At 43.3% G+C, this 14,813-nt stretch overlaps 1 protein-coding gene across 1 annotated transcript; it reads right to left on the reverse strand.

The window, feature by feature from the left end:
* Positions 1–2,759: 2,759 nt before the first annotated feature.
* On the reverse strand, positions 2,760–13,400 carry LOC121396858 (1-acyl-sn-glycerol-3-phosphate acyltransferase beta-like). The gene is made up of 6 exons (XM_041572349.1): positions 13,002–13,400; positions 10,186–10,319; positions 7,268–7,443; positions 5,014–5,109; positions 4,073–4,145; positions 2,760–3,083 (listed from the first exon to the last, which is right to left on the reverse strand). The coding sequence occupies exons 1-6, from the start codon at positions 13,187–13,189 to the stop codon at positions 2,920–2,922; spliced, it is 831 nt and encodes a 276-aa protein (XP_041428283.1). The 5' UTR covers positions 13,190–13,400; the 3' UTR covers positions 2,760–2,919.
* Between the last annotated feature and the right edge of the window lie 1,413 nt (positions 13,401–14,813).

The following is a 14,813-nucleotide window of genomic DNA, read 5'->3' on the forward strand; positions in this document are numbered from 1 at the left end:
TATCTTGTAAATGATATCCTTATAAACGGTGAGTTCTGATGTCATCAGTTATAAACGGTGATGTCATTTCTGTCACATGACTGTGTCAATTGAAATTTGTGTATTATAATAAATAATACACAACTGTGTCACATGAAATTTGTGTATTATAATAAATAAAGTACCCCCGGTTGCAAAATATGAGGATATTAGACGTTACCTCGGAGTTCCATGACCTGTAGAAAAACACTCGGCCTTCGCCTTCGTGTTTTTATATGGCCATGAAACTCCTCAGTAACTTATAATATCCTTATTATTTACAAGAAGGGAGTACTTTATTCATTATATAATTTACAGGATATTCATTATGCTTTTGTATTATATAGTGAATAAACTACCCCCATTGTAAAATATAAGGATATTATAGGTTACTGAGGAGTTCCATGACAATATAAAAGCACAAGACCGAAGGCTAAGGTGACTTCTAATATCCTCATATTTTGCAACAGGGGGTAGTTTATTCACTCAATAATACACATGTTCCAGTAAGTCATGTGACATCACTAAGCTCCGATTAGGACTGATGACATCACTAAGCACCATTTATTATAATTTACAGGATAGATCTATATAATCTGCAAGGAAAACAACCTTAACCTAAAAAAACAGCGATTTATTAATGATTTTATAATTTCCTTGATTTACAGGCCCAGACATTAGATACAAATCACAAAATATAATCTTCTGAGACAAGAGGGAATGTTGTTGAAGTTTTATTGTATATTACATGCAATAGTTGCATAGAAATACCCAGAGGCCCCTGGGATGGTTGAGGAGATAGACCATTCATGTGGCTACTGGTTTAATTAGATGCAGCATCTCATATGTTGATAAAGCTACAGAGTCGGTTGATTGCTGTGCCGGGGCTCTAAATCAAATCTGGGGCTCTTGTTAAATCACCAGGTGGTCCGTGTAGGAAGCACATTCTGTTGGCGCTCAGCTGGGGGTACGAGGAATGTGTTCCGCTGTCTGAGAGATGAATAATGAGCAATGTGTCTGCCTCTGTTGGCTCACAGTGTGACTACTGTCTGCATTACATTGCAGCTCATTGACTTGGCTTAAAATCACAGCGGCTTGCGTAGGCAGGCATCTACTTCTAGCTCGCTGAGGATGATGGGACACTGAGCAACATTAAATCAAGTGATATACACAAATACTTGCCCCACAATTTTAGTACTGTTGATAAACAGGCACGTTTAGTAAGCATTACTCATATACTTTATTTATTGGACTGTTGGACATACAGTCAATATAAATCAACACCTATAAAATACTTTTTAGCATCCCCTGTTAGTGATATAACAAGCATGCCCCTGATAAGGACTAAGCATGTCCAGTAACCACCTAGAGCAAACCAGAGGCACCAGGAAGGTGGCACGGCAAATAAGCATTAGATCTTCCCAGAGCCATTTAGCATAACCAGTGAAAAGGTAAGAACCAGAAAGACTAAAGGTGGCCATAGACGCACAGATAATATCATACGAAACAAATTTTCGTACGATATTCGGTGCATGTATGGTGGGAAAAGAGCCGACCGATATCGGCAGAAGACTCGCCGATTGGGCTGGATGGAAAATCTTGTCCTTTGAAGGCACCCAAACATCGACCATTGTTAGTGCTGAATCGTACACGTGTGTATTGAAACGAAGATCTTTCTTGGAAACCTTAAGGGAAGGTCTAACCAAGACAATATAAAGAGCTACAGAATTATGGACAGCCTGATCCTGTTGGGTTTTAGCTGTCACCATAACTGCCCTCAATATATCCAAATCAAATATTCTTTATGCAAAAAAAAAAAAAGTAAAGTGGGAAGAATATGCCTTCAGGAATGTGGGCACAAGAAGCCTCCTCGATCCACTCTCATAGAGTCTGAAACTTTGGCAATTTTAAACATAATACAAAGAAGTGTACAAGTGGTGCTTCAGCAGAAAAGAAAGAACATCAAGGAGGCCAATGTTCCCCATTCAACGTATAAGTGCTTTCTAAAGAACCCTTCCCCCCCCATGGCAACTTCCTTAACTACTGGTGCAATTCCATCAACGTTTCCACTTGTATGAGGACTATCCTATCAACAGTTTCTCTCATGAAGCCCCACATACAGTAGGACACAAACATGGATCATAAACAGGTGTTGGTGCTATTATAACATTGATAGTTTGGGAAAAATCCAATAGAACCTTTCTTGGTTTATCCTATCTCCCTAGAGTAACATACTAACTGTATGCTACTTCTATCTGGTGATGGAACATCTCTACTCTAGAACGTTTTCAGTTCCATCATGTATGGAACCCCATTATTGCTCCACACTGAAATGGATCATGGTTGGGGGACACCCGACATCAGAGAAATAACTACTGCTGAATCCTAAAGATGTTCTAGGGGAGTGATATTGTATGTTGAATAGTGCGTGGCCATTGTGGCTGTCTTTAGCTGCATGAAACATATTTTTCCCCATCTGCAAACTGGAGGTCATGTTATTAGATAGCAAGAGCAGCATCTGCCATCCAAACTGAGCTAAACCCAAGAGAACCAAGATGCTTTTCAAGCACAAGGACTTGCATTTGGGAATACCCAGAAGAAGGTGTAGTTCCATTGATATCTTTCCCTTACTGGGGGTGCAGATCATCTACTGCACCAAAATATTATCCGAGAGACCTTCGATTCCCTATAGGAAGATGGCTTGTGCTTCAGGGTATGTGCAAATAACACAGAAGTCTGGACATGGACAAGCCCACTTTATGTACATTGTGCGAATCACTAGCTTTGAGAGTTCTAGAACTTATCTTGCATGTTCCTGGGTGGCACTTTGGTGGCTTAAATAATAAGAACTTTAGCCCTGGAACGTTCTTTGGTACCTCAAGTCCCATTGCGTCTAGCCCGCTACTGGGCACAGTTACTTTGTCCGTTATCCTTGTAGGGTTTATTGGAGAGCCTGAAGAAGACCTGCCTCATGGTCTGGTGGCACTTCTCCGTCAGATCAGTGATGTCTTTTTCTGTGAAGTCTGATGTGTCAATTTTGGGAAGGATCTCGACTTTGATGGTGCCTGGAAGGGAACGACAAAGAGTTCAAGATGGTTAAAGTTGGTCTGACACAGTAGACAAGGTTTCCTTCAACAGTTTAATTTGAGTCATTAAATTCTTGATTTAATAAACGAGGGAGAGTTGGGTGTAAAGAGAACCCGCTTTGGCACTTGAAAGCCAAGGGTCTTCTTTAACTTATTCACCAAACGGGACGAAGACTGTAAATTGTGGATCAGCACTGGAAGGAATATCTATCCCTGCTCAATCCCTACCTATTTTTAGAGTGTATCTGACCTATTTTTCGGCACGTGTCTATCCGAGCACGTAGCAGGGCCCTATAGATGCAATGTAATAGTGACACATTAACACTTATTGTCTTGTGAAGGTAAAAAAGCGACCTGGGTGACAAGTTAATCTTTATAAATCTGCCCCCTTGCTCTGTGACCTATTAAACAGAAAGCAAGGATCCCCCATATGACCAGCAGGTGTCCGTAACAGATAAATCCCAATAGAGATGGGGGGGTACAGGCCAGTTTTTTAAACAGGAGGACCCTTGGCATGTCCTATTATTAGCTCAGTCAGCTGTTTTATGAGAGCGGGACTTGGCAGCTCCCTAGAGCGGCTTAAAACGTTATTGAGTTCCTGGGGACAGTGCTGCTTAAATCAGATAATCCCCCATCTCAGTATAAGCTGGAGATCTAGATAGAAGCTTCTACCCACCCAAGCAGCTCAGAGTATCCAGGCTGAGAGAAAAGTGCAAAATGCATTCAGAGATCACATGATTGCCAGAACCTTTCATATAAATCAGGATTTTACTGAGGTGCATCAATGGCGGCTCAATGGCAGGACCAAATAGCTTGCTTGGAAAGATCTGCTGAGCACCTCTATAAAATCCCCGTGGGACAGAGGAAACAATATTCAGAGCCGCGTCTCATGGGTGACACCACCTCCATATTAAAGGGACCTGCCACTGGCACGGCAACTGTCATATAGATTCCCTTTATTTACCTACCTCCTGTGAACAGGTTCTTTTTTTGGTTATAAAAGCTGGTGAAGGAGGAATATACCACTGGAATTATCGGCACCTAAACACAAGAAAAGAAGACGTTTTACTTTTTTTCCCTAAATGATCAAGCTTTTCTCATTTACAGGCCAGGCTCATGTGCCTTAAAAAACAAAAAAGTGTTCCCCAATTCTTTTAAAGGAATATACCACTCATACAAAAGTATCCTTTTAGTTTAGGTGCAGGAAGCAGTTCTCCTTTGCACTCGCCATGTCCTGGGCACTTCCTGTTTGCCTACTCTGCAGAAAATAGCAGAAGGAAGTGAGCTTCTCCTGCATTTTAAAGCAATACATACAAACAAAAGCTGCAGGAGAGATTTGTGGATGTTGCAATTGTATATATTGCAGTTCCCCTTTAAGCTTGGAATGGCACAAGACATGATTGAGAGGATGGTTCTTTTATTTTGTAATAAGCTCAGCCGCCTGTCTGCTGAAATGACACAGAAGCTGCCGATTTATTTCATTTAGAGATCTCGGCAGCTACATGAGGGTAATGATGGCCGGTCAATTCTTATTATACTCCGGCAACACTTGCCTGATAGACTATACGCCTTCTCTGACCCACATTGCCTCATGGGTTGGGCTTTTGTCCTGGTTGATTTTGTTACAAAGTGGGATTGGTATAAGCAGTGCATTATGTGAGTGCATTAGTATAAAAGCTTGGTGGCACGGCCATTGCTTGCAGAATAATAAGGATGCCAGTACCAGTGGGTTAGTCCATAGAAAATAATGCTTGTACTATTGTAAATATGATCACAGCACTCCCTGGTTTCCAGGATCTTCCACTCCTGATGTTTTCTCACGGGTTATAATAAACCGCTTTCAACAAATGATCCTGCTGACACAATATATGGATCAGGGTTCTGTAATACAAAATAAAGGGGCACTCACCTGAGACTGCAGCGCCAGGTGGAAGGCGCCCTTCTTGAAAGGCAGTAAGTCGCCGGTGTTGTTCCTGGTACCTTCAGGATAAACCCAGACCTTTAACTAGACCGAGAGTGGAGAAGGAGTGTTACTGGCAATTGTCATTGAGATCTGTGCTGTTAATAACCCTAACTGACCCGGAACTGTTCTGTAGATCAGCACTGAATCTGGGCTGTGCCACATACCAGCATTGATCCGGGAGTGTCCTGTAGCTTGGCCCTGAACCAAAGTTGGTTCTGTAGGCTCACACTGAGCATGGGCTCTCCCACATATCAGCACTGACCCAGGACCGCACCTGGGCTGTCCCAAATATCAGTATTGAGCCAGTAATGTCCTGTAGATCAATACAGAACCTTGGTGGTCACAGATATCAGTACTAACCCAGGAATGTTCTGCAGATCAGCATGGAACCTTGGTGAGTCAGATATTTGCATTCACCCAACACTGTCCTATACTGTAGATTGGGATTAAACTTTGTCTATCCCAAATAGACAGACTTGGTTGTCCCAGATTATCAGCATTGAACCAGGACTGTCCTGTAGGTTGGTAATGACTGAACCTTGACTGTCCCAAATATCAGCATTGACTCAGGATTGTCCTGTATATCTTTACTGACCATGGGCTGTCCCAGATATCTGCATTGACCTAGGATAGTCCTGTAGATCATTACTGACCCTGAACTGTCCCAGATATCTGCATTGATCTTTCATGGTCCTGTAGATTGGTACTAACCCTGGACTGTCCCAGATATCTGCATTGATCTAGGATGGTCCTGTAGATTGGTACTGACCCTGGACTGTCCCAGATATCTGCATTGACCTAGGATAGTCCTGTAGATCATTACTGACCCTGGACTGTCCCAGATATCTGCATTGATCTAGGATGGTCCTGTAGGTTGGTACTGACCCTGGACTGTCCCAGATATCTGCATTGTACTAGGATGATCCTGTATATCATTACTGACCATGAACTGTCCCAGATATCTGCATTGACCTAGGATAGTCCCTTAGATCATTACTGACCCTGGACTGTCCCAGATATCTGCATTGATCTTGGATGGTCCTGTAGATTGATACTGACCATGGACTGTCCCAGATATCTGCATTGACCTAGGATAGTCCTGTAGATCATTACTGACCCTGGACTGTCCCAGATATCAGCATTGATCTAGGATGGTCCTGTAGGTTGTTACTGACCCTGCACTGTCCCAGATATCTGCATTGTACTAGGATGGTCCTGTATATCGTTACTGACCATGGACTGTCCCAGGTATCTGCATTGACCTAGGATAGTCCTGTAGATCATTACTGACCCTGGACTGTCCCAGATATCTGCATTGATCTAGGATGGTCCTGTAGATTGGTACTGACCCTGGACTGTCCCAGATATCTGCATTGATCTAGGATGGTCCTGTAGATTGGTACTGACGCTGGACTGTCCCAGATATCTGCATTGATCTAGGATGGTCCTGTAGATTGGTACTGACCCTGGACTGTCCCAGATATCTGCATTGATCTAGGATGGTCCTGTAGATTGGTACTGACCCTGGACTGTCCCAGATATCTGCATTGATCTAGGATGGTCCTGTAGATTGGTACTGACGCTGGACTGTCCCAGATATCTGCATTGATCTAGGATGGTCCTGTAGATTGGTACTAACCCTGGGCTTCTAAGATATCAGCAATGACCCAGCCCTGTCCTATAGGTCGGTACTGAGCCTGGACTGGACCAGATTCTAGCTACAAGCCTGGAATAGCCTGACAATTGCTGCTATAAGTTCTTAAATTCCCATGACTGCCCCACTCCCTAGAGCCTTTATGTCTCTAAAAATATTTATTGTATAAATGGCACCTCCCACATTCCCCAGAGGGGCAAAAACTCACATTTCCAGATCATCCTCTAAGTGTCCCCAGATGCACTCGGCTAAAAGTGCAGAAGAAATATGTGCCACACACTAAATCTAGTGACTAATGGCTTCCCCAGCGCCCGCTCACACGGCAAATGGGCAATAACCATAAATTAAAATACAAATTTCCTTTTTTTTCCCTCTGTAATGAAAACCCCTCTTCCCAATAAATAAGAAAATATCTAGAATCAGACGATAAATTTGTTTTTCCCAGGGGAGCCATTATTTCTGCCCAAAAGGCACTCTGTCTGGGGTTCCATCAAATTAATCCAGTGACACGCGGTGCCATTAAACCCTCCGCTTGGCAGGACTTACGTTATCACTTATCATCGCCTGGGCAACGGCTGCCATTATGCTCTTGGCATCGCTCGTGCGTTTCCTGTTGATGTAAATGACACCCCCGAGATAAGTGAGCAGCCCGACGGAGCCGGCATACATCAGTTCCTTCTTGGCTATCTGAACACAGCGGTCCGGCAGGATCTCCATCAGACCTGGACACAACAGAAGGACATTGTTATCAGCAATTCTCATTATAACAAGGGGACAGAATATGTACTCATCCCCATTGTAAGCAGCAGTCCTGCCCTGCTTTATGGCAGCTGAGATTCTAGCTATCTGTATAACAGAGCATTCTGTCCCAGTGGCTGCACAGATCCTATCTGATCCCCATTGTAAGCAGCAGTCCTGCCCTGCTTTATGGCAGCTGAGATTCTAGCTATCTGTATAACAGAACATTCTGTCCCAGTGGCTGCACAGATCCTATCTGATCCCCATTGAGAGCAGCAGTCCTGTCCTGCTTTATGGCAGCTGAGATTCTAGCTATCTGTATAACAGAGCATTCTGTCCCATTGGCTGCACAGATCCTATCTGATCCCCATTGTAAGCAGCAGTCCTGCCCTGCTTTATGGCAGCTGAGATTCTAGCTATCTGTATAACAGAACATTCTGTCCCAGTGGCTGCACAGATCCTATCTGATCCCCATTGTAAGCAGCAGTCCTGTCCTGCTTTATGGCAGCTGAGATTCTAGCTATCTGTATAACAGAGCATTCTGTCCCAGTGGCTGCACAGATCCTATCTGATCCCCATTGTAAGCAGCAGTTCTGTCCTGCTTTATGGCAGCTGAGATTCTAGCTATCTGTATAACAGAGCATTCTGTCCCAGTGGCTGCACAGATCCTATCTGATCCCCATTGTAAGCAGCAGTCCTGTCCTGCTTTATGGCAGCTGAGATTCTAGCTATCTGTATAACAGAACATTCTGTCCCAGTGGCTGCACAGATCCTATCTGATCCCCATTGTAAGCAGCAGTCCTGTCCTGCTTTATGGCAGCTGAGATTCTAGCTATCTGTATAACACACGCTGTTCTAAACAGTCCACAACATATTTTTCAGGCAATTTCGCTCAACATCCAATTAGCATTAATGTGCCTGCAAGTAACAATTACGGGTTTTGCCTGGTTAAAATAAAATGACTACAATAAAAGTCACACGGAATTAACGACATGTGTGTTGGGTTGATTAGTAAGGAGACCGGGATGGGGCTCAGCAAATAGGTCAGTAACGAGCACAACACTCATAATTACTGCATATTGTAAAGTATCGGAATTGAAAAAGTCACATTGTGGCGGCCCAGGGAGAGGCAAGGGTTCTACCTCTCTATAAAGTGAAGGGTTCCAACGTTTATATTGCTGTACAAAAGATTTCTGTGGCTGGCAGGGATTTGGAGTGTTTTCCAACAGAACTCTGTGGGCGGTTACAAATAGAACTACAGTGAATGATCTTATAGAAAAGCTCCTCACTAAATAGGCTGGAATTAAACTAAATCACTCTCCCTTGTACGTATATATCCTTAGTTAAGTCTTATACAGGTCTTCTATTTACAAAAAGGTTCTTAAAGATTCAACATTATGAGGGTATAGCTTATTGTGTGCCCAGAACATTCCTTCTCTGTATATTTGTATTTATACATATGGGAGGAGGAGGTGCCATATTGATTCCCTTAGACAGTACAGTATGAGGGTATAGCTTATTGTGTGCCCAGAACATTCCTTCTCTGTATATTTGTATTTATACATATGGGAGGAGGTGCCATATTGATTCCCTTAGACAGTACAGTATGAGGGTATAGCTTATTGTGTGCCCAGAACATTCCTTCTCTGTATATTTGTATTTATACATATGGGAGGAGGTGCCATATTTATTCCTTTAGACAGTACAGTATGAGGGTATAGCTTATTGTGTGCCCAGAACATTCCTTCTCTGTATATTTGTATTTATACATATGGGAGGCGGTGCCATACTGATTCCCTTAGACAGTAGAGTATGAGGGTATAGCTTATTGTGTGCCCAGAACATTCCTTCTCTGTATATTTGTATTTATACATATGGGAGGAGGAGGTGCCATATTGATTCCCTTAGACAGTACAGTATGAGGGTATAGCTTATTGTGTGCCCAGAACATTCCTTCTCTGTATATTTGTATTTATACATATGGGAGGAGGGAGGTGCCATATTGATTCCCTTAGACAGTACAGTATGAGGGTATAGCTTATTGTGTGCCCAGAACATTCCTTCTCTGTATATTTGTATTTATACATATGGGAGGAGGAGGTGCCATATTGATTTCCTTAGACAGTACAGTATGAGGGTATAGCTTATTGTGTGCCCAGAACATTCCTTCTCTGTATATTTGTATTTATACATATGGGAGGAGGAGGTGCCATATTGATTCCCTTAGACAGTACAGTATGAGGATATAGCTTATTGCGTGCCCAGAACATTCCTTCTCTGTATATTTGTATTTATACATATGGGAGGAAGGAGGTGCCATATTTATTCCCTTAGACAGTACAGTATGAGGGTATAGCTTATTGTGTGCCCAGAACATTCCTTCTCTGTATATTTGTATTTATACATATGGGAGGAGGAGGTGCCATATTGATTCCCTTAGACAGTACAGTATGAGGGTATAGCTTATTGTGTGCCCAGAACATTCCTTCTCTGTATATTTGTATTTATACATATGGGAGGAGGGAGGTGCCATATTTATTCCCTTAGGCAGTACAGTATAAGGGTATAGCTTATTGTGTGCCCACAACATTCCAGACAGACACTAATAGACAACAGTTCCACATAACTATAAATCCAATGAGAATGAGGAATGAATGGATATGAGATAATAATAAAAGCTTAAATTTATGTTAAAAAATAGAAAAAGCCAGTGCCCAAGTTCTTACCCATCATGTCCAGGATACTCTGATGGTTGGATATAATGACGCACGGCCCATCAATCTGAAAATTCTCCAAACCTTTCACCTCAAAGCGTATGCCGAAAAAGTACTTCAGGCTGCGAACAACTCTGCTAATTATCCTATGGGAGAGAATAATGGGTTTAGCCAAGACTGAGACTCCTGATGGGCAGCTCCATAGGTATAAATACAAATGAAATACAAATATACAGAATGCTCTGGCCACACATATGACTATACAAAAATATAATATTGAATTGTCCTTGTTAATAAAAAAGTGATCACTATCAATTCCTTACATAACAGATCATAAATCGTCACATAACAGTGACTCACATATTACATGAGCACTTATATCTCTGGACTTTGCATTGTATCTCATTGACTTGTGGAACTGATAATTTATATGGTCCCACTTTATTCACTAAGGGCTTTTTGAATACATAACTATGATATAGATTTGTATCTTATAGTGAGGTCAGTAAGATAAATATACTGAATAAGTATAATTTACTATATATATTTTACAATAATGCCTTACATTATCCCTTATAATAGCCTGCAGCCTTGTGCCTTTATATGGGCACAGAACAACCCCTCAGTGACTTCTAATATCCTTATCATTTACAGTAGGGGGTACATTATCCCTTATAATACATGAGTGATACTCAGAGTTCCCTGTATAACTCAGCCTGCAGCCTTGTGCCTTTATATGGGCACAGAACAACCCCTCAGTGACTTCTAATATCCTTATCATTTACAGTAGGGGTACATTATCCCTTATAATACATGAGTGATACTCAGAGTTCCCTGTATAACTCAGCCTGCAGCCTTGTGCCTTTATATGGGCACAGAACAACCCCTCAGTGACTTCTGATATCCTTATCATTTACAGTAGGGGGTACATTATCCCTTGTAATACATGAGTGATACTCAGAGTTCCCTGTATAACTCAGCCTGCAGCCTTGTGCCTTTATATGGTCACAGAACAACCCCTCAGTGACTTCTAATATCCTTATCATTTACAGTAGGGGGTACATTATCCCTTATAATACATGAGTGATACTCAGAGTTCCCTGTATAACTCAGCCTGCAGCCTTGTGCCTTTATATGGGCACAGAACAACCCCTCAGTGACTTCTGATATCCTTATCATTTACAGTAGGGGGTACATTATCCCTTGTAATACATGAGTGATACTCAGAGTTCCCTGTATAACTCAGCCTGCAGCCTTGTGTCTTTATATGGTCACAGAACCCTCAGTGACTTCTAATATCCTTATCATTTACAGTAGGGGGTACATTATCCCTTATAATACATGAGTGATACTCAGAGTTCCCTGTATAACTCAGCCTGCAGCCTTGTGCCTTTATATGGTCACAGAACAACCCCTCAGTGACTTCTAATATCCTTATTATTTACAGTAGGGGGTACATTATCCCTTATAATACATGAGTTGATACTCAGAGTTCCCTGTATAACTCAGCCTGCAGCCTTGTGCCTTTATATGGTCACAGAACAACCCCTCAGTGACTTCTAATATCCTTATCATTTACAGTAGGGGGTACATTATCCCTTATAATACATGAGTGATACTCAGAGTTCCCTATATAACTCAGCCTGCAGCCTTGTGCCTTTATATGGTCACAGAACAACCCCTCAGTGACTTCTAATATCCTTATCATTTACAGTAGGGGGTACATTATCCCTTGTAATACATGAGTGATACTCAGAGTTCCCTGTATAACTCAGCCTGCAGCCTTGTGTCTTTATATGGTCACAGAACCCTCAGTGACTTCTAATATCCTTATCATTTACAGTAGGGGGTACATTATCCCTTATAATACATGAGTGATACTCAGAGTTCCCTGTATAACTCAGCCTGCAGCCTTGTGCCTTTATATGGTCACAGAACAACCCCTCAGTGACTTCTAATATCCTTATTATTTACAGTAGGGGGTACATTATCCCTTATAATACATGAGTGATACTCAGAGTTCCCTGTATAACTCAGCCTGCAGCCTTGTGCCTTTATATGGTCACAGAACCCCTCAGTGACTTCTAATATCCTTATCATTTACAGTAGGGGGTACATTATCCCTTATAATACATGAGTGATACTCAGAGTTCCCTGTATAACTCAGCCTGCAGCCTTGAGTCTTTATATGGTCACAGAACCCCTCAGTGTCTTCTAATATCCTTATCATTTACAGTAGGGGTACATTATCCCTTATAATACATGAGTGATACTCAGAGTTCCCTGTATAACTCAGCCTGCAGCCTTGTGCCTTTATATGGTCACAGAACAACCCCTCAGTGACTTCTAATATCCTTATCATTTACAGTAGGGGTACATTATCCCTTATAATACATGAGTGATACTCAGAGTTCCCTGTATAACTCAGCCTGCAGCCTTGTGCCTTTATATGGTCACAGAACAACCCCTCAGTGACTTCTAATATCCTTATCATTTACAGTAGGGGGTACATTATCCCTTATAATACATGAGTGATACTCAGAGTTCCCTGTATAACTCAACCTGCAGCCTTGTGCCTTTATATGGTCACAGAACAACCCCTCAGTGACTTCTAATATCCTTATCATTTACAGTAGGTAGACCCAACTATGATTGCACCCCTACTGTACCACATGGAACACCTATACAGAATACAGTACCCGGGGCACAGTAAAGCCCAATAGAACTATAAAGGCCAGACCGAACCAGCAGAGTCAGGAGTCAGAACTGACAGTTCTATATAGATATAGGCCAGTGCATGGGCCCTGGCATATAATTATGGCACTCACCTCATGTTGTCCACAGTCCGGCCGCCGTTTCTCAGGAGACACATGGGTGCTGCCAGGGCAGAGATCAAGAGGCAGAGGACACAGTAGGAGACAAGTTTGAAATGGAATTTGAAGGAGCTGCTGATCTCCATCAAGATGAAAGGAACCAGGATCAGGAAGGAAGTCCACAAGAGCCACCCGAGGTCCATAGTTAGTGCAAGGGTGCAGGGAGTTGGCAGCTGGTAAGGGGCAAGTGGGATGGAGTGAGGGTCAGGGAGCGTTTGCGGGAAGGATGATGCCAGGCAGATGGCACAGACACGGGGACTGAGGTACAGACAGATCAGGGGAGGCAGAAGCAGGTAAGGACTTGTGTGCACAGGTGTTGCACAGAGAAATTAAAGGTATGGGTTACCATGGAAACCAAGGAGGGGTCAATATGAATGAGCAGCAGTAACTGGTAGAGGAAAGGTAAACTGGGCACAAGAGGGGGAACTGTAACTGTGGAGAGAGAGAAAAGTGGCAGGGCACAGTAGGAGTTAAGCTGGCGGAGAGAAAGAGGCAAGTGGCAGGGCACAGTAAGGGTTAAGCTGGCGGAGAGAGAGGCAAGTGGCAGGGCACAGTAAGGGTTAAGCTGGCAGAGAGAAAGAGGCAAGTGGCAGGGCACAGTAAGAGTTAAGCTGGCGGAGAGAGAGGCAAGTGGCAGGGCACAGTAAGGGTTAAGCTGGCGGAGAGAGAGGCAAGTGGCAGGGCACAGTAAGGGTTAAGCTGGCGGAGAGAGAGAGAGGCAAGTGGCAGGGCACAGTAAGGGTTAAGCTGGCAGAGAGAAAGAGGCAAGTGGCAGGGCACAGTAAGAGTTAAACTGGCGGAGAGAGAGGCAAGTGGCAAGGCACAGTAAGGGTTAAGCTGGCGGAGAGAGAGAGAGAGGCAAGTGGCAGGGCACAGTAAGGGTTAAGCTGGCAGAGAGAAAGAGGCAAGTGGCAGGGCACAGTAAGGGTTAAGCTGGCGGAGAGAGAGGCAAGTGGCAGGGCACAGAAAGGGTTAAGCTGGCGGATAGAGAGAAAGAGGCAAGTGGCAGGGCACAGTAAGGGTTAAGCTGGCGGATAGAGAGAGAGAAGCAAGTGGCAGGGCACAGTAAGGGTTAAGCTGGCGGATAGAGAGAGAGAGGCAAGTGGCAGGGCACAGTAAGGGTTAAGCTGGCGGATAGAGAGAGAGAGGCAAGTGGCAGGGCACAGCAGGGATTAAGCTGGAGGGCACAGAGAGGCAAGAGGCAGAGGGCACAGTAGGGGTTAATCCAGAGGGCAGGCTGTGGGCACAGTAAGAGGCAGTGCCAGTTTGGAGAATTCACACCTGCTGGGGGCTCCTTGGCAGTGTCCTGTGGTGCAGGGGCCAAAGCTGACAAACACGAGCTACAGATCACGGAAGAACACGGGGAGGGGTAGGGCTATGGGATGGGGCGGGGCTTTAGAAACTTCACGTACAGTGACAGAATAGGGAGTATCAGGGAGGGGCATGTGTAGCATTAGAGCAACTGGTCTATTGAGTCAGCCATTAGTCTCTTTCTGCCTGGTCACCCTGCACTACACCTCCGCCAGGGGAACTTCAGTTATACCAGGAGTGCCCGTAGTTTACTAATGTGAGATCTACTTTTAGTAATATTGTCCCAATAAGAATTTATATTATTATATTTAAAAGACAACTAGTTCTTATGTAACCTTAACATATTAAATAGCTGAATGAAAAGCACAAAACAGGAGGAGAAGTTGTTTGTTGACAGAGTCTTGAGATCTACTGATCACCAGCTAAAGGTCTACTGGTAACTCCTGATATACCTTA

This window comes from Xenopus laevis, chromosome 8L (assembly GCF_017654675.1).
Source record: "Xenopus laevis strain J_2021 chromosome 8L, Xenopus_laevis_v10.1, whole genome shotgun sequence".
NCBI lineage: Eukaryota > Metazoa > Chordata > Amphibia > Anura > Pipidae > Xenopus > Xenopus laevis.